This window comes from Eptesicus fuscus, chromosome 13 (genome assembly GCF_027574615.1).
Source record: "Eptesicus fuscus isolate TK198812 chromosome 13, DD_ASM_mEF_20220401, whole genome shotgun sequence".
In the NCBI taxonomy this organism is placed as follows: domain Eukaryota; kingdom Metazoa; phylum Chordata; class Mammalia; order Chiroptera; family Vespertilionidae; genus Eptesicus; species Eptesicus fuscus.
Genome location: NC_072485.1, coordinates 49,627,392 through 49,647,851, shown reverse-complemented (window position 1 = coordinate 49,647,851; position 20,460 = coordinate 49,627,392). Strand labels below are relative to the sequence as shown.

Genomic DNA, 20,460 nt, shown 5'->3' with positions numbered 1-20,460 from the left:
CCATGTAGGCAAGAGTGTCTCTGAAATACACACCCAGGAATGAAATTCTTAGTAAGGTATGCAAATGTTCAGCTCCACAGCATGAGGCCAAATTGTTTCCAAAGAGTTGTCTTTTCATTTCCACCAACATTGAATAAAAAGCTCCCTTGTTTCCCATCCTTACCAATACTTAGTATTACCACATTTTTTCAAGTGCTGATAATTCAATAGTTTAAGATATTTTCTCATTGTAGTCTTAATTTGCATTTTCCTAATTATTCATGAATATTTTACTGTGAAATGTATATTTATATCATTTGCTTATCTTTACATTGAGTTGTTTGCCTATTTCTTACTGATTTATAAAAGTTCTTTACATATTTTAGAATACTGATTTTTTTGGTTTTATTTGTTGCCAATATATTTTCCAAATTAGTGGATTGTCTTTTCCTTTATAGCGTTATAGACTACCAACTTGATTCTTTTTAACTTTTCGGTTTAATTATTCATATTAAAGTCTTTAACTTTTATGAAATGTTTGCTTGCATGATGTAAGGTAAGACTCAATTTCATTTTTCCTGTCTGGGGTGCCAGTTGTCCCTGATTCACCTGTTTCCTGTGGCCTTCAATGCTACAGCAGGCTCACACTGGGTTTTCATGGATGTTCGGGCCTCCAGGTGGCTTTCAGACAAGTCCTAAAACTGGCTTCATAAAGGTGGTGCATATTTTTTGTTAGATTTACTCCTAGGTATTTTTTTTTTTTTTTTGCTAATGTTAGTGATATCTTCTTTGTTATTGCATTTTCTAACCGCTTGATGCTGATATATAGAAATGCAATTCCTTTTTAAATTTTGACCTTATATTCATATAGAATCTTCTTATTTTTAAGAATTTATTTGTACATTCTTTTGGGTTTTCCATGTGAGTAATTCTATCATCAGAAAAATAAAAACAAAAAACAAAAATTGTTTCTTCCTTTCCAAGCCGTACGCTGTTTTTTTTTCTTTGTCTTCCTCTGCTGGCTAGGGTCTCCTGTACAATGTTGAATAGAAGAGATGATGGTAGGCACCCTTCTCTTATTGCCAATTTTTAAAGAAACACTTCTAATATTTTACCATTCAACAATGGTGCTTGCTTTATGGTTTTGGATGGTATCTTTCAAATTAAGAATGTTCTATCTTGTTGTATTCCTTTTTGCTAAAGTTTTTACCCCAAATGAGTATTAGATTTTGTCAAATGATATTTTCTTCTTCTATTAAAAAGACCATATGGTTTTCCTCTTTAATTTGTTAATCTGATGATTGTTGAATCACCCTTAGATTATAAATTTTGAAATTAGATTACATGTTCATTCTATTCTTTTATCTTTTTGAATCTTTACTGCGGTTATGTCTGCCCCTTTCATTCCTAATTTATTTATTTCTGTCTTCTATCTTATTTTTTAAATCAATTTAAGATATTGCCTCTAGTCTTTTTAAAGAACCAATATTTGGCTTGCTTGATCCTCTTGATGTTATCTTTATTCTCTATATCATTTACTTTTGCTCATATATATATATATATTTTTCTTTCTTTAGGTTACTTTAGGTTTATTTTGTTTTCCTTTTTCTAAATTAAGTTGAACACTTGGTTCATTACTTCTCAGCCTTTCTTCTTTTCTAATAAAAGTATTTAAGGCCATACCTCTAAGAACCACATTCTCTGATCTATTGCTTTCCTCTTCTTATTTAGTATATTTAAATTTCCAAGTATTTTTTAAATATCCATTTTTTTATTTTATTCATGAGAAATGTATATTTTTGCTTTCTAAATATGTGGTTTAAAAAATATCTTTTGGCTATTGATTTCTAAGTTAATTACATAGTAGTATAGAACAGAGTCTGTATAATATAGATTCCCTGAGACTAACTTTGTGAACTTATGGTCAATTTTTGTAAATCATCATGTGACATTGCAAAGAATATACATTCTGTAATTTGGAGGTGCAGGGTTTTATAAGTGACCATTAAATTAAGGTTATTATTGCATTATTCAAATTTATACTAATGTTTTGTCTGCTTGACTATCGTTACTTGAGAGATGTACTAAATTCTCATGCCTGAGAGTAGAACATTTTCCCTGTGGTTTCATCATTTTTTGGCTTTATATGTTTTGAGCCTATTACAGTCAAGTCCATATACATACAATCAAGTCAATACATAGAGGAGTGATTAGAGCATTGGCTTATGGAATGAAGAGTTGTGGGTTCGAATCTGGTCAAGGGCATGTACCTCAGTTGCAGGCTAGATCTCTGGCCCCAGCCTCAGCATGTGGGAGGAAACATCTATCAATGTGTGTGTCTCTCTCTCTTTCTTTCCCCCTCCCTCCCACTCTCTCTAAAAATCAATGAAAAATATCCTCAGGTGGGGATTAACAACAACAACAAAAAGCCCAAACAAACAACCAAAAAACACAACAAAAACAAAAACATAACTGTCATATCTTCTTGGGGAGTTGATCATTTTAAAATTATGTGGTGATCTATTTATTCCTAATAATGGTTTTGACACTAAAGGCTGTTTTACTGCTTCTAATATAATTACTCCAGCTTTATTAAGTTAGTATATATTTTGCCATCCTTTTACTTTAAAATTTTCTGTGCTTTACACATGTCTGCTAAACAGAATATAATTGGGTGTTGTTTTGTTCATTAATTGTCATTAATATGACTATTTGGGCTTGTTTCTTCCATCTTCCTTGATGCTATCTTGTCAACTTTTTTCTATGCTTTTTTATTGCTACTTAGAACTGAATTAGAATTTTTGTTTGATTATTTTTTTCTCCTTTTGTTTCCCCCAACTGATTTGGAAGTTATTCATTTTATTTCCTTCTTTCAGTGATTACACTGAAAATTTAAATAGGCATTTCTAATACCTTAGCAAAGTCTAAACTTAACACCTTAACCTCCTTTTAAACAATATAAGGAGCCTGGAACACTTTACTTCTAGTCATTCAACTCCCAACTTAGAGCTATTTTAGCAATAAGATATCTTTCTTATACATCATAGCAGGAATGTTAAGTTTGATTATGGTTATCGTTGATGAAGGTTAAGGCGGTGTTGCCTGCTTACTTTTACAGTGTTTTTCTGTTTGCTCATTTTTGAATGCAATTTACTATTTCTTTAAATATTTACACATAGACATACTATAGTCCAAGTTTAATAATTAATATAGTTGAAGTTCTTGGCCATTGAAATGTGTTGTTTTTGCTGACTCTCATTCTCAGTGACTCACTTCTTTATGTTTTGGGTGATTTTAAGAAGTATTATTATTATAAGCTCATAGTTTATTGAACTTAACCTGTCAGATGGGATCCTGAGAGCCTAAACTGAGGCATGGTTTCTTTAGAGGATCTATACTTGGTCTGGCAGAGCTAGAGACTTGGCTTAATGTGGGAACCTCAAGGTCAGCTCCTTAACTTCTTGTTAGTTCCAAGGCTTAGACTCTAAAACCAGGGATACTTCCCCCCAAGACCACCCTGGGTTTCTGTTTTTGTGCTTGCTTCTTTCCTGGCACATGTACGTTTCAGCATACCTTCTTCTTTCTTCCTCTTGGCCCTGAGAGATTTATCTCACTTACTCGAGAGCATTGCAATGTTTTTAAAAGGATGATTGTAGTGAATGAGCTTTTTTAGGATCTCGTCCACCATTCTGCCGCTTTATAGTTCTTAGGAACTCCCTTCTGTATCTGTGGCTCAGGCAGCCATCTGGTTATTTGGTTTTAAATATTTTTCCAGGTAAAACCATTATGACAGTGCTTTTCAAATCTGAGGGCTGCAAGATTAATACCATGGGTCATAATAGCAGAGATGTGGCAACCCATCCAGACGCCTTGCTTGCTTCCCTATCAGCTTTGGAGTCTTGTTATTCCTGGCCATTCTCTATGAGGTTGGAGTTCTTTCCTGACCACATTCCATGGCTTTATGTGATGAAATAATGTTGCCTGAGCTTCAGGCAACCCTGTCCACCCTGTCTTCATACAGACCCTCCAGGATCACAGAAGTTCTCGGCCCCCACGCCCCCTGCTCTGCTGGCCTTTGAGAGCACAGCAGCCAGCCACCTGGGATGGCAGGCAGGCCTTGGACTCACTGCCTTTCAGTACAGGTAGGGAACAGGTCACTGTGGAAGGTTACCTGAAGGATGTCCATCCCCTGAAATCTATCCCCAAACTATGGCACATGGTCGGGGAGGCATGCCTTCGAACCCCAGTGTTTGCTTCTCTTGGTTAAACTGCTTTTACTGAATTGGTTTTTTGGGGGGTAATAGCATGAGTCTACATTGAGATCCTAATATGGACCAGACATGGGAAATTCATGTATTATATATTTTTATAGAAACTAGTTTAAATGTCTTCTAGGGAGTATAGTTTTAAATGAATGTGAACAATTGAACAAATAAATAAATACAATATGAGAAATTGTTGACCATCCAGCTATGTTTTATAATGATATGAATATGAAAGAAAAGAGGAGGTATGTTCATTGCAGTGTTATTTAGAAGCAGCCCATGTGCCCATCAGTAGATGAGTGGATAAGAAAGCTGTGGTACATTTACCCAAGGGAGTACTAGTCAGCCATGAAAAAGAAGGAACCTTACCTTTTGCGACAGCATGGATGGTCCTGGAGGGTATTATGCTAAGTGAAATAAGCCAGTCAGAGAAAAGCAAGTACCGTATGATTTCACTCATATGTGGACCCTAATGAACAAAATAAACTAACAAAATAGAAAACAGACTCATACGTACAGAGCATAGATTGAGAGCTGTCAGAGGGAGAGAGGTTGGATGAAAAGGGTGAAGGTATTAAGGGGAAAAAAGAGAATGGAAAGAAAGAAAAGAAAAAGTAGGAATTAACTTTTCTGAATACCTATTATATACCAGGCAGTTCTTTTAGGTGCTTTACTAACATTATTTCATTTAGTCTTTTCTTCATACCAATCCTATAAGGTTGGTATCATTAGTCCATTTTACAGATAAGAAAGTTTCGCAAAGAGGTAATTGTCATATGATGATCACTTTGGGATTCAAACTCAGGAGTGTCCCACTTCAATTGAATCACAGAGTTGTGGCAAACCAACCCAAATTCCTTGCTTCCTTAGCCATCTACTTTGGAGTCTTATTCCTTGCCACTCTCTATGAATGACATCAGGATTCAAACACAGGAGCATCTGACTCTAATATTTCTGTTCTTTTCAGGACACCTCACCCTTACATTATCCAAGAAATTCTTCTTCTTTCTGTTCCTCAGCCACAGTCAAGATAAAAACCACAGAGTATACGCCAAACTACTTCCCTCTTCCTGGCTAGGTTTTCATTCCCAGTTCTCGTCATCATGTGTGTGCCTGCTGCCACCTGCTGGCAGCCTGGCAATCCTGATGTTTCCTTTGCAAACCCCTCTCTATATGATGGAAAAGCCATCTGGCCCCCACAAAAAAGGAAAGAACCTCAATGCAGACAACCAGCTGGTAAACCTTTCCAGAAGCTGGTAAGCTTAAAAGGGAGGACTAATTCCCATCCACCTCTCTTGGGGATACATCCTTTCTTCTTCCAAGTCACTTGCAGTTTTCACCAGATTTCACCTGTCCCTAGGCACTGAAAGAAAGAACAAATCCTATCATCCAGACCATCTAAATGTGAAGGACGGTCTCTTGCTAAACTGGGATATTCCATGACCCCAGCACATAACACTGACCACTGTGCTGACAACCAACAAGCCCGTAGGTAGCAGGGCCCTGATTAAGAAGAACCTGAGTGGCTGGCAGAGCTCGGCTTGGCCTCCTTACAGAAGGTGGGGCCCAGGGCAGTCAGGACACAAGTGTCCTTTACTATGGGCAGTGAGGACCACCAGGGGAATCCATCCCCTTTGTCAAGGACACCCATCTATAACACACACACACACACACACACACACACACAGGCACACACACATTCTATAGAACATAATGACTTGTCTTCTGGGGTGGATTCTTAGATTTTTTGTTTCTCTTTGTTTTCCCCTCCTTGACAAAATGGGGAAAACCCCTTCCCGGGGGTGGGGAAGCATATTTCTGACTGTTGGGAAAAAAAGAAAGCAGGAATTGTTGTCGCGACAATTAGGAGCTCATCAAAGCCTCATTTTGCTCTTCAGCCATCATTGCCATCCGTCCTGCACCCCCGCATGTTCCGCTAATTCAATGCCTGCCTAATGAATAACTCCCAGGAACAAAAGACCCTTTCAGGAGGGAGCACATAATCACTAGAGGAGACTTGCGTAACTGTCGCAGACTACTCATGTTTTCAGGCCTGTCTCTAAATTTGGTTATTCACAACCTTTATAGCTCAATGTTATTGCCTAACTGTGATCATTTTCTAATTATCCTAATAATACCTATTAAATAATTCCCATTACATTACTTGAACCAGAGCAGCACAGGCCAGCTCAAATACAACTTAACCTAATAAGCATCGGTCATTCATTAAGCACCAGGGCAATCTCTTAAAGGGGCTGAATAGAATATTAAACTGTAAAGGAACATTATTATTGCACAAATGTTATTACAAGTTAGGGGTGTATTAATTTCGATGCCTGGTTTGCAAATCTTCCATATGGCTTCCTTTGGGGCTGCGCTCCATGCCTTGACTCTTTTAGTCTTTAGCCCCTGGTTGGTTTGCATCTGTCGCCCACACAAAGACAATCAAAGAGGAAAAGGCCCATAAACTTAATAGGGAGATTAAATTACCAAAGATATAAAGAGAAGGAATGGCATCCATCTTCTGGCCAGGTTAGCGTACCTTGGACAACACCACAAGCATCAGGGTTTCTTTAGCTGATAACTCGAAATGGGGAGATTTTCACAAGTGTTAAAATATTGGTTTCTAGAATATAAATCTCAAGCAGTGAAGAATAGAGAGTGAGTTCTTTAACAGTGTATGTATGTGGATATCAATATTTTGTTAAGTAATATCAAGTAGCGTTTATTGCCCACGCTCTGGGGGATACTTTGCCCACCAAGACCCTTAATTCTCAAAACGACCTGGTAATGTGGGGACTATTAGCTCCATTTTTCAGGTAAGCAATATGGGACCAGAGAAGTAAAGTGATTTTCCTAGGACTACACAGCCTAAATGCAATGGGACAGAATTTGAGCCCAGTGCTCTCTGATGCCTATAATTCTCCCTGCCCCGCTACGCCACAGTGCCTCCCCAGCAAACGGAAGCATGCCCAAGCGTTGCTGGTTTATCTCGTTTATTTCTAAGGCTCTCACTGAAATCAGTGGATTCCTAAAGAAAAGCACCAGACAGGTAGTGACTCTCACTCCAAGCAGCAGGAGATGGGTATCATTTTGGTAATGAAACCTACTTCTGATGAATGGATTTGGGTTTTCTTTACAAGGACATGCATAGTGTATTTTCATAAGAACAGGAACAAATATTTATTAATTATGCCATCCATCCCATAGTCAGGCCCTATGCTAGGGCTTCCACATTAACTGTTTTAGCCTATCCTCACCACAAATCCAAGAAACAGATGTAATTATCATTCTTACTTTACAAACAAGGAAACTGAGGCACAGGGGGGTAAACTCTGACTCCAGCATTTCCCTGTTAACCAAAGACACGTGAGCCATACAGCTAATACTAACGCTGGACCCCCAGGGCCCTTCACTTGGCTGGCCCCTCACAAGGCTCGGGGAGCAGCCCTCACAATTTTGCGGGCATGACTTTGTATGAGCTTCAGGCCTCACAAAATCTGGGTCTGCCCCTGCTAGCATCATCACTCTCAAATAACTGAAGTTTTAAGAGAATTGAAACCCTAACCTTTCACTATGTTGTTTAATCAGTAACACATTTTCATGGTTACACAGAGAGAGATGTGTTTCCAGCGTTTGGTTTTTCACACTTTACATCCAAAATATAAAAGGCTAAATACATCATGTCACAAAGCTAGAGAGACAATACTTCCCACAAACCCTAAGTCTCCCCCCTCCCCCCAATTCACTACCCACACAGATGCTGGGTGGTTTTGAAAAACACGTGTATTTCTTTAAGTCATTCCTCACCCCAGAACCCTTCCCCGGCCTCTCTTTCGTTAAGGCATTTCACGTCTTTTCACATCTGGCCTTTGCAGGTGCTGCTCCCTCTGCCAGAACAGTCTCCTCCCCTCACTGGTGAACTCCTCCCTCCTCTGGTTCTCATCTTGACAGGCCACCCCTTCCGGGAAGCCCAGCCTGACCGTCCCTCTCCCAGGACCAGTTAGGAACCTCTTGCTCCTGTGCCCATGCGCCCTGATGCTTGTCCCTGACACAGCACTGGTCCTCCTGGATTGTGGTTTATGTCTCTGCAGGTCTGTGTCCTTCAGTGGACTGTAAGGCTCTGAGGCAGAAACTGTGTCGTAGTGATCATTTTAGACCCACTGTCTTCATGTCCAGCAACAACAGGGCTTCACCAGATGAATTCTGTTTGGATCTGAGAGTCTGAAGCTATCGGCAGAATAGTTACCATTTAGTGCTTTACCTGTGCCAGGCAGTGTGCTAATTTTTATATGTGTCTGTGTGTGTGTGTGTGTGTGTATGTATATGTATATATATATATATACACACACATATGTATATACATATGTATATGTAAATGTGTATCTATGTATATATATGTGTGTGTATATAAATGTATATGTGTCTATACATATATAAATATATATATACACATATACACAGAGAGGTATTTATACATATCCATATATATATGTATATATGTAAAATTTCTTCTTTAATGCTTACATCAGCTCTATAAGGTTGGAAACCACTATTACCTCCATTGTAGAGGAGAGAAAGTTCGTAAAGATTTAAAACATGACTGGCCTAAGGTCATGCAGTGAGTAAAGGGAGAAACAAGGATTTTTACTTTAAGTCCAGGCTTTGAATCACTACCAACATTGCTTGAATGCCCAAACAGTTCTCCTGAATCTATGCTCACCCCTGAATTGCAACGAACATTCACAGTAACAGAGAACTGGGCAGACCAGAAACCCAGGGACAAGGCCCACAGGCCTACCAGTGCCCCTAGGAATCTCAAACGGCCACGTTGACTATGAAAGCGTGAAGCAGCTGTAGACTTCGCGTTGTGTCGATGCTGACAGAGCCAGAGGATGACAAGTCTCCCTGCTTTGCCCAGACGGTGAGGCCAGCACTGTTCTCAGACCACAGCCACGGGTGGGGCTGCTGCTGTGGATCTGCTGGGATGCCTACCTGCTTCTCCTCTCAGAGCCTTCTCCAGCCTCACGCCCTGGATCTCGGAGGCCCTCTGCCGCTCCTCCACCTCCTCCAGCTGCCTCTGGATGGCCTGCAATGCCAGGGTTTTACGTCACAGGGGACCCTCGCACAGAGTCACAAGAGGGGCCCATGCTGCCACTGCCTTTCCAAGAGGAAGAAGCCCTTCCCCACGTGATGTCACCTCCTTGATTAACTGGGTCAGGACCTCCGAATTCCCAAACAACTAGAACTTGACATTTCCCTTCTTTAGCATGAAGCCATCAAGCAAGGAGTCCGTGTGTCAGCTCAGTTTGCCCCCAAGTAGATGCTAAAATAGTCCCCCTGGACCAGGCCAATCACACAGCCGCGCTCTCAGGCAGAGGCTGCGGGGCCAGGTGGGCGGTCCTCCCGGCTCCTGGACTCCTTGGAGCCTCAGCCTGTGACTCTGCTCATGAAGAACCACGACTCTGAGTAGGACAGGGGCTCTGGGGGCAAACACAGAGCATGCTCACGGTCCATTTTCCTGAGAAGAAGCGGCAGATCCCTCCAAGAAATTGATCTGGAGCGGGAGATCTGGGCCAACTCCTGAGGCTGGGTGTTCCTTTCTCTGTCCGCCTGGCTCCAGTCCTCAGCTACAGACTGTACCTACTCCTTCACTGCCCCTCGGGGTGGGGCCAATGCCCGGGGCCTTTTACTGTGGAAGTGTATGGTAGCATTGTTACCAGCAGGTTATTAAGACACCAGATGTTTATCCTGCTAAGGGACAACCTTATTACCCTCCTTAGACTCACCATTGGCATCTAGTAGGGTTTGGGGTCATGAGTGGGTTTGCATTTTCATGTTTACTTTCCGTACTAGGTCCTTCTCTCTTGTGGATTATTAGGAAGGAAAATGAGGGGAGAACCTGTCCTCTGTCCATTTTGCTCACCCATCGTTTTCTCTGTTTTCTGATATCATGCTGCCAAAGGCACATCTCTAGGTAGAACAGACTTGGCACCTGGCAGACCAGGTATATTTAAGGACCCAGCAGCTGTTGGGGCAGGTAGTATGTGTGTGTTCTTTCTCCTGTATCTCACTCCAACTTTGACTCCCTTTCCTCCTTAACTCTGCGTCTTTCTAAGTCTCCCCTAGATTTAGGGGTACAATTGCCAAAGCACCTCCAATCCCCTGAAGAGGCCTGAGCAGCCACCTGGCTCCTCTTGTGCCAACGAAGAGTGTTTAAGCCCCAAACATAAAATCTGAAATAGGTGGGAATTATATCTTAAACAACTTGTAATTTCATGCCCCCTTCCTCTCTGTCTCTCTTTTAAAGATAATTATATCTTTATAAATCGGTCTCTTGCTGGCATGGTGTAGAATTGCAAAAGGAAAGAAAGCATTTAAATAACTTTATTACTGATTACTTTGTAATTATGGCTATGTGGTTGTTATGGAGTGAGCGGAGTCCCCCTCACCCCCATTCATATGTTGGATTTCTAACTCCCAAAGTGACTATATTTGGAGACAGGGCCTTGAAGGAGGTAAATGAGATTAAATGAGGTCGAGAAGGTGGGGCCCTAATCTGATGGATCTGGCATCCTAATCAGAAGAGGAAGAGATACCAGAGATTGATCTCTCTTTCTCTACATGTGCACAGAAAATAAAGGCCATGTGAGGCTATAGCAAGGCAGCTGTCTACAAGCCAGGAAGAGAGTCCTCACCAGAAACCCACCCTGAAGGCACCCTGAGCTTGGACTTCCAGCCTTCAGAACCGTGCGAGATGAATTTATGTTGTTTAAGCCACCCACTCTGTGGTAGGTTTTTATGGCCACCCAATCTGGCTAATATAGTGGTCATTCTTTAGACACTAAGGATGAAAATCTCAAAGATTGAAAAAGAATGCAAATTAAGACTCTAACGGCCATTGTAATTCTTCTCCTATTGCCAACTATTGACTGGAGTGAAAATATAAGAAGGGGAAATTGCTGAGCTTGCCAGTCCATATCATAAAGACGTATCTTGTTCTCAGAAGGGAAAGTTGGTATGTTTCAAAGAAACCTGTTTTAGAAGCTGAGAGTGGACAGAGGAAGCTGATGGAAATTTTCCCTGTCCACCCGGTGACAGGGGCAGCTCCCAAGTCAGTGACCGTGAAGGGTAAAGGAGGTTGTACTAAACGATCTCCTTCTGGTAAGACACAACTTCCAGGACTGCATGGCCAGATAAAGGGAATAATTGGAGGAAGGAATGTAAGGGTACAATGGATTCATATGAGAGGCCATTCGAAGTCTGTTTGTCCTAAAACCTAACTGTTCTTGAAGGCTAGCTTTGAGGGCCTCAGGGAGAGGGAGGATGCCTTGCCTGTCTGCTTCATTTTGCCGCTCTGTGACAGAGGTGGGCAGATCAATTTGGGAAGAAATGTTTGCAGTGGGCCAGGAAGCCTATATCGGAATGCTGGGTGCTTATGTTGTTCAACTGATTTTGCAACAGAGACAGCTCCTAATAGCTGTCAGTTCAGCAGAGACCCTGGCAGCAAGTTGAGGGAAGGTGTGTCCGCACAGACTGCTATGTGGCAGTCAAGGCCGGGGATGGTCCCTCGGCCATGTGTCGGCTGTTATTTCAGGCTCACTCTGCTGGAAATGTGTCTGCAGATGGAAAGGCTGCTGGGGGTGGGCCAGGTTAACAGAGGGCTCTCCAGGCCCCAGAGTCGCACCAGGGTTTGAGCCAGCGCCTTTAGAAGGGCCAGGAACCTGGTCGCTCAGAGAAGAGGAACCGACCTTTCTCCAGCCCACCTCCCCACTGCAATCCCGACTTCCAAAGGGCTTTCCGATTCCCAGGGTCCCAGGCCCACTCGCTCATATCAAGGTTTCCTGACCTGAGCTTTATGAAGTCTTTTTAATTCTTCTTGCTTAACCAGTTGTTTTGTTGCTTTTTCCAACTTCCTTCTTCTTCTAAGTGTCTTGCTCTCCTATAAAAATCAACAGAGAAGAAAAAATGTATGTCTGAGAAAATGGGTTGAAACTGACAAAACCCTGTCATAGGCTTCTGCCCCCTGCAACCAAACCACTGATTAGCTTCTAGAAGAGTGACGCCCAAGAACCTCTGCAATGGTGGGAATGCTCTGTATCTGTGCCGCCTAAATGTGGAAGCCACCAGCCACATGTGGTTTTTGGATGCTTGAAATGAGGCTAGTGGGATTAAGAAATTGAATTTTGAATTTTATTTCATTTTAATGAGTTTAGATGTAAATATAAATAGCTACATATGGCTAGTAGGTGCTGGGTTGGGAAACATGTGTGTGTGTGTGTGTGTGTGTGTGTGTGTGTGTGTGTGTTTGGGAGTGGCTTTATAGAGCACTGACTTGGTTCAGCTGAAGGAAGGAATCATACAAGAATTACTCTCTTTAGGCGCTACCATAAGGCCCAGGGATGATGAGTCTGGGACTCACACACATACACATACACACACACACTCACACACAAAGTATACTACCTGAAAACCAGTTAACAACTTTAATTAGTCCTTAGGTTGGGTCTACATTGCCCAATTAAACCTGGGAATAGAGGAGCATATTTAAATGAAATGAAAAGTTTTTTTGGCTGGAGAGAGGCATAAGATTGCTTCTCTTCCCCACTTCATTTAGCTACACAAATGTATCATGAATGTCACTGGATTCTTTGTGTGCCTGGGCTTGAAAAATACAGAACATCCAAAACTGATGCATTTTAATTAGATGTCTGGATCGTGATGGTGCCATTTCCAGGTTTCAGACACCAGAGGAAGGGGAAGTAGTGGTGTGGCCAGCTCCACACATTGGAAAGTTCAGGAGACACTCTGGTTGGAGAAACAGCAGAGGATGATGGGGGGCCTCGGGCCAGGCAGCCTGCAGAGCTGGCATCAGTTCCTGACCGAGCTGCATGAGCTGTAGCATGTCATACACTCTGAACATCAGCATCCTCTTCAGTGATAAGAACGATTTAATACCTGCCTTGTAGGGGTGTAGTAAGGAATAAATGAGATAAGGCAGGTCAAGCCCTTTGCAGAATACTTGAAAAGATATAGTATAGAAATTCAGTACATACTATGATTTGTGTTATTATTAGCATATTATTATATTATACATTAGCATTGATTATAACTTTTTACTAAAATATGATTTTTCAGCTATTATATGTTTATATGCATGTAGGAGTGTATATATATATATATACACACACACACATACATATACACACACACACACACACATATATATATATATATCCTGTATATACAAAATAAATATTCAAATTGGGCTAGTTTCATTATGAGTTTGCCTTCCCTGAGCATACACATTAATTTTCTATAATAGCATGAGGATTAGAGCAGGCTAGACGTTCCTTTTTAATGCTGGCAGAAACAAATATGGAATTAAAAAATTATTACAGTGCAGTGGCCACCTGGGTATTCAATAACTGTGGTTGAACTGAAAATTTGTCCGTTAAAGGACCATAAATCCACAAGTGGGGAATAGACCTACCAGGGCTGACCCAGACACTGCCAGAGGAATCCGGGTCCATTAGAGGTTAGAGATTAACCTTCAAAAGCATGAACCATCCTGGCTTCATGAATCCTTGTCATTCTGACACCTGTCCCATGGAGGGCCATCACTCTCCTTAGAAAAGCTCCCAGTTCCCAGGGTTCCAAATGTCTATAGACCATCAGTGACAACATTGATCTCAATGATGAAACTTGGTTTTTATAGAATTTCCTTCAGGATCTAGAATCCTAAAGGCCTCATGCTCTCCTTCATCCTTGGGAGAAAATTTTGGCTCTGAGAACTCAAACTTATTCCACATGATAAAATCTCTATTTCTAGGGGGTAACTTCCTGATTGATTGTCAATCTCTCTGAACAGAGGTTCTGGGACATTGGGGTGGGGGAACCCCTCTTTCAGGCAGCCAGGACCTTACTGGAAAGGCTGGGGAGGGGCGTGTGGAGATCACTGGTAATTGTTATCCAGAGACTTTCCCACTCAATCTATGGAGAGTTGGTGCATTTATTCAACAAACATCTCTGGAGCTTACAACCTACTAACCTACATAACAAATCCCACTATTGATTGTTATGCGCCAGACACTGTACTAATTACCTCACATGTATCATCTTAATTATCCCTCAAATGAGACTTATTTTATAAATTAAAAAATCAAAACTCAGAGATGTTAAATAACTTGCCCAAGATGACACACAATTAGTAAATGGTAGAGCCAGGAGGTAAGCCCGGGTCACCTGAGTGCAGCATCCATATTTTCATATAGTCTGTTCCGCCTTTCCTGTGCCAAATACTGTGCAGGCACATCAAGGACTCCTGCTTTATAGAAATGGCAAAGTCCTCCCCTGAATTAAGACCATTTCATACAATTTCAATGGAGGAAGCTTCGGCAGCATCACACCGTCTTAGCCCTTCCCAGCAGCAGAGCTGCCAAACCCCATGGCTTTACCAAGAACCTGCAAAGCAGAACCTAGAAGAGGAAAGAAGGTCCTTTATTGATAGTTATGAACAGATGTTGACATAGAAATGAGGATGATTCGTTGACACCCAGGTAGTCTCACGATATGCCAGGCACAGTTCTTATACCCTCGATTGCAGAGAGGAAAAGAAAGAGACGAAGAGCTAAAGAAGAAAAAGATAAAGGACAGAGAAAGAAGAACTCTGGCGGGAAGAGGACAGCTGCTGGTCCCAGTCTCTGGGATCCAGGCATTGGTTTCGGGGCAGAGCAAAGGGAAGAGGTGGAGTGTGCATATCCTGTCTCCAGTTTCCTATGCAAAGCTTCATTTGAGCTGACAGACTCTGTCTGGGGACACACCTGTATGGGACAGAAGACATAAAACACCAGAGGGGGGTGCCTGGCCAGTGTGGCTCAGTGACTGAGCGTCGACCTATGCACCAGGAGGTCACACTTCAATTCCTGGTCAGGGCACATGCCTGGGCTGCAGGCTCAATCCCCAGTAGGAGGTGTACAGGAGGCAGCCGATCAATGATTCTCATCATTGATGTTTCTATGTCTCTCTCCCTCTCCCTTCTACTATGAAATCAATAAAAATATATTGGGGGGAAAAACAGGGAGAGGACTTCTCTTGTTCCTTCACTGGGAGCCCTTAGGAAGTCCCTGGCCAGCTTTCCTTCCCGTAAGAGCGGCCACGTCAGAAGGCAGGTGAAGCGGGCAGGTGAGGACTGGCGCTGCTCTGGAGCAGCAGGAGGACCAGGAGCTACCTGCAAGGCTTGCCCTACATACCACGGTCTTGCTATTTTGACGTGTTGGGGCCACTCCATTCTTTTCTCCTATGTAAGAGTGTCAGGATGGCTGATGCTGGGGCCTCTGCCTCATTTGAATTCGGAAATACACTCTGGATCACTCAAAAAGAGGAAAAGGAAACCCCAGAAATCAACACATACATAGAATTCACTTGTGTTGAGTAACAAACTAATCAGAGATGCCCCAAGTTACAAAATTAAGAGTCCATACATATTCTCTCATATTCTCTCTCTCTCTCTCTCTCTCTCTCTCTCTCTCTCTCTCTCTTTTCTCTCTCCCTCTCTCTCATCTCTCACACTCATGCCATGTCCCAGCCCCCTCCTGACTTGCTCCAGCCGGGGCCTTGTGGAGCTGGATCCCCTGAGTGACTTGAGATGAGGCCAAAGTGCCTAGCGCCAGATATGGAAAAGTTGAGTCTAAATAAATAAATCTGGTTCTCTCCCTTTCTCCTCAGATCCTCTCTCTCCAAAAAGTAAACACGAACAGAGCAGTGCACTGCGCCTGTGTCTGCCTGGGAAGCATGTTAGGTCCATCCGTTCAGCATCCCAACCCTATGAAACTGCTCTGGCCCCACGGGTAAGAAACGACGGTGAGCCGTGGTCATGGGGTGCGTGTGTCTGTGGGGTGACATACAGGGACATTTGAGGAAATATAACAGTGTTTGTACTTTTTACATCTGGGGGGATGGGAGTTGTTTAAAGTGTTCTCCAGGAATATTAACGTCATCAAGCAAGGAGGACTGCCCTCTCCCCAGCCGGCCAGCGACTAGTCCCTTCCACAGCGGGGGCCCTCAGAGCATCCTTCCTTACCTGCCACTGCGTGGCTCCTTCCACATGTCTAATTAGAATAAACATAGCATTTCCTATGCAATCTGCCGCTTAAATGAAGCTGTGCTCCCCCCCCCCCCGGGGAAATAAGCATCCGCTTGCTGTAATTTTTCCAATAGTTTGCTTCTTGGACCACAAATTAAACCCGCTTTTAAGAGCTGTAGTCACCAAATGGTTTCAAGGAAATACGTCTGTTTTCTTTTCCCTCCCCAGTTTTACATCTCTGAGGAAGGCAAGCCTATAAAAGTTAACAACAAAAAATAGAGATGGTTCTTGGGGTACCCCAGGTAGAAAGAGCCGTTTGCTGTCAGATGCAAGGAAATGTGATCCTTCTGAGGAAACCGCTGCAGCTGGAGCCCACATCGGGCCTAAAGTCTGCAGGGTAAACAGCCCCACCAGCCAAGGCCCCCTTCGGTCTGCCAAGTGTTGTTACCTTTGACCGCGAGGAAAGCTGGGGATCAAATTCTTCATCTGCCGAGGAGGAGGTGGTAGAAGAGGCAGCCCCCGTCACCTGCGCCCTGATGGGGACGTGCTTGGGACCTGAAAGGGGAACACAAGAGCTCACTGAACTCCCAGCTTCTCCTCTTACTTCGTGACCCAAAGCTGCCTCCCCCCCCCCCCCCCCCCGCGCCCCGCGCCCGCCACCGCCCCCGCTCTGCCCCGCTCCCTCCCTCCCTGCCCTCCCCTCACTGCACCTGCCATGAGCAGGCGGAGGCAGTACCTAAGGGCAACTGAAAATTTGGCCCTCCACGTTAATTACACTTCTGGGTCCCTGCCAAGAGCTTTGCAGCTCTTTCTTCACGTCAAAAATAAAGGTATTATGCAGAAATCAATTAATTCCTTAAACACCATTTATACCGTGTGTTGCTTGAATGCGTTCAGAGATGAAATCTATTATTAAAATACTTGCCTGAAGTTAGCTGAGTTACCTAAATGCTTGTGTGTAAGGTTTGTTCTGCAGAGTAATTGAATGCAACAAAAGTCAGAGCCAGCTCTTAAACAAATCGCCTTTCTGCGGCTCACAGCATCTGGTACCCATTTTTACTACATGACATCTGCTCAGTGTAAAAGAGCTGGCGTCAGAATGTCTGGTCACAGAAAAAAAAAATCCCAAATGTAATCAGAAGCAAAAGGACTCTAAGCCGAAGGTTTTATCACATAGTCTCATGCAACATAAATATTTCATTAATTATGGCTAAACAAATGCCACTTCTATTTTCCTAACTTGCAGATATTATCACATCACCGAAGTGATGATTCAAATGCCAGGAAAGGCAGTTTAAGATAGGGAGGGCTCAGCAACGCAGGGCCCACGGGAAAGCCCAAGTCAGGGGGATATGGCCAACTCCGAGCAAGAGGTAGATGGTTAGAGGCAGCCAATGCCCGTGTCCACCAGAGTCTCTTTGGGATCTGTCTGGGAACCATGTGTGAGCAAGTCTTCCCGGTGCCATGGGAGACGTTTATTCTTCTCAGCAAGGACATCTGCCCCTCCACATCCACCTGATGCAGAGTTCATGATTAATATCTGGATGGACGCACCCTGGACACTGAATAGCAGGACCTGCTAGGACTCCGTGATAGGAAATTTACTAATTTTTACTCTGCTGTGGCAGCTTACATCTGAATAGATATATGGATTGGGCAGGGAGGAAGGTGGAGAGGCATTCCCAGGCCGACTAAACATTCCCTCCAAACTGCCTTTTCCTCTCCATAAGGTTCAACTATTTACCCTGGTGGGAGCGGCCAAGTTTTAAAAAATAAAAATAAGTTTAACCTCCAGGAGGAGCACATTTACATATGCTCTTATTCAAAGAAAAATAATGCAGAACATGTATATAATAACACAGCCTCTCTGGGGAGGGAGTTAACTGCTTTCCACTTTCAATTGCAGATGGGAAAGCTCAGGTGAAGATGGCTCAGGGAGCAGCGCAACAATGGGAGGAGGCAGTGTTAGTGGTGAGCTGAGATTGTCCCCCAGTCGCAGCCATAAATCACCCCTGGGTAATTCGGTCTGAGCCCGTGAGCCTGAGGAATTCTCCTTTACCTCCCTATGCGCTGGGGGATCGATCGTGGTTTTCTAACTTGCAGATTTGAATGACAAGGTTGAAAACGATCAACGTGAAGAGTCTAGCACAGTGCCTGGTTCATTTTAGCTGCTTAAATAAATGTTATTGGCATCAGCAATAGCTGCTGCTTCACCATTCATTGATCAAAGTGAACAATACTGAAATATTAGTAAAACTGCCTGATTCGCCTTCATTTAGTGGAAAACGTATAGTAATCTAAGGATACAACGTTTTCTAACTCTCGAAAACAAATGTAATATTCCCATTGAATTTCATTTTGAAATTGAGGAGGAAATGTTCCCACATAGAATGCATTTCTTAAACTTCTGGCAAAGTTACACAAAGTTATACAGGTGCCTCTGCATCTCTTCCCCTTTACGCCCTTCCATCATAGAACCATCCATTCTAGGCATTCACTCGTCATCTGCAGAGTTTAAAAAACAACAACAACTTGGCAGCATTGTTTGACTCTGGCTCTAACGGGGCGACTCATTCCGGGATTGACCTCCCACCACGAAAGCCCTAGAAGTCAGGACCAAGTATATGAAGCAGCTGTTTCCAGGTGTGGGACAGTGGGAAGTGCAGAACTGTGATACAGGTGAGAACAGAAGCAAATGAGTTCAGCTCTAGATCACAAATGCTTTCTCTGCCCTGGGGCACTTTCTTCCAGATCACAGCTGGTTAGGAAGAACCTTAGCAGAGCACAGGTGATTCATTGGGCTGAAAAGACGGAGATGAGCATTTGAGAAGGCTGGGCAGCTGGAATGTGTGAGGGAGAGTACTGGAGAGGCGGGAGCTGTGCAGAAAAAGAACTTCAGAAATAAGCACAGAGGGCCCTTTAGTTTATTGCTTAATATGTAGATGCACAGAGAGAAACTGCATGAGGCCGGGCAAAAAAGCTGCTGGGGAGTTACAGGCTAAATAATATCGAAAGCTTTTGCAGGACTGGGAAGTGTTCACGTCCCCCCACCCCCAGCCAGGGGCATTAGTAGAGGCCATGGAAGGGTCCCACTTTAGCAATAGGGATAAACGAGCCCTAGAGTAAAGGTTATTACAGACTCACTTGAAGATGCTTAAAAACAAGCCTTGGGAGAAATAAATTGATATGCAAGTACTTTACTGCCTCTCCATACATTCTTTACTGCCTACTTATTATTCTTCAAGTGAAGAAACAAAACCTAGACTCTCTGTGTAATGTAATAGTCACAAAATCTAGCAGCCTAATCCTAACCCTAACCCTAACCCTAACCCTAACCCTAACGCTAACCCTAACCCTCACCCATCCTCATGCTTAGAGGGTGTCCACCCAACTCCACAGGGACCCTTCCTGAGTTCACCCTCTGTAATTCTTCCTCAGGCTGTTCATTGGTAGCCTTTACTATATAATTTATAATAAACTGGTAAGTGTAAGTGTTTTTTTTTTTTAAATATATTTTTTCTTGATTTCAGAGAGGAAGGGAGAAGGAGAGAGAGATAGAAACATCAATGATGAGAGAGAATCATTGATTGGCTGCCTCTTGCACACCCCCTATTGGGGATCGAGTCCGCAAGCTGGACATGAGCCCTTGACCAGAATCGAACCTGGGACCCTTCAGTCTGCAGGTTGATGCTCTATCCCCTGAGCCAAACAAGCCAGGGCAAGTGTAAGTGTTTCTGAGTTCCTGTGCCATTCCAGCAAATTATTTAACCAAAGGAGGGGATTGTGGTGAACCCCTGTTTATAACCAGCTGGTCAGAAATATAGTTGACAACCTGTAAGGATAGAGAAGATTTGAGCAAACACTACTAATACATTTATAGAACACCACCACCCAAGAACTAGAGAATACACATTTTTCTTTTCTAAAGCCCATGAACATTTACTAAGTTGATGCTATGCCAAGCCATAAAGTAAGAATCAACAAAATTCAAAGGCCTGAAATCATACATAGTATATATTCTGACAACAGTGAGATTAAGCTAGGAATCAGTAATACTATATAATAAAGAAGGAATATGCAAATTGACCATCACTCTGCCACAAAGATGGCAGTGCCCACAGCAGAGGTGGG

General features: G+C 42.9%; 1 protein-coding gene and 1 long non-coding RNA gene across 5 annotated transcripts in view; one reads left to right on the top strand and one right to left on the bottom strand.

Annotated features, from left to right (window-relative positions):
* Window positions 1–20,460, bottom strand: part of MICAL2 (microtubule associated monooxygenase, calponin and LIM domain containing 2) — a 206,111-nt gene that overhangs the window by 11,134 nt on the left and 174,517 nt on the right. The window contains 3 exon segments of the mRNA XM_054724629.1: window positions 9,240–9,333; window positions 12,094–12,186; window positions 16,778–16,884. Of these exon segments, the coding sequence (XP_054580604.1) occupies window positions 9,240–9,333; window positions 12,094–12,186; window positions 16,778–16,884 (294 nt within the window).
* LOC114234932 (uncharacterized) lies at window positions 3,852–18,530 on the top strand. Of its 4 annotated transcripts, none has more exons than XR_008557866.1 (4): window positions 3,852–3,905; window positions 4,001–4,121; window positions 15,972–16,093; window positions 18,236–18,530. It is a non-coding gene; the product is annotated as an uncharacterized LOC114234932 (long non-coding RNA). The 4 variants fall into 4 exon arrangements; XR_003621116.2 differs by having other exon boundaries at window positions 3,854–4,121; window positions 18,236–18,300; window positions 18,433–18,530; XR_008557864.1 differs by having other exon boundaries at window positions 3,856–4,121.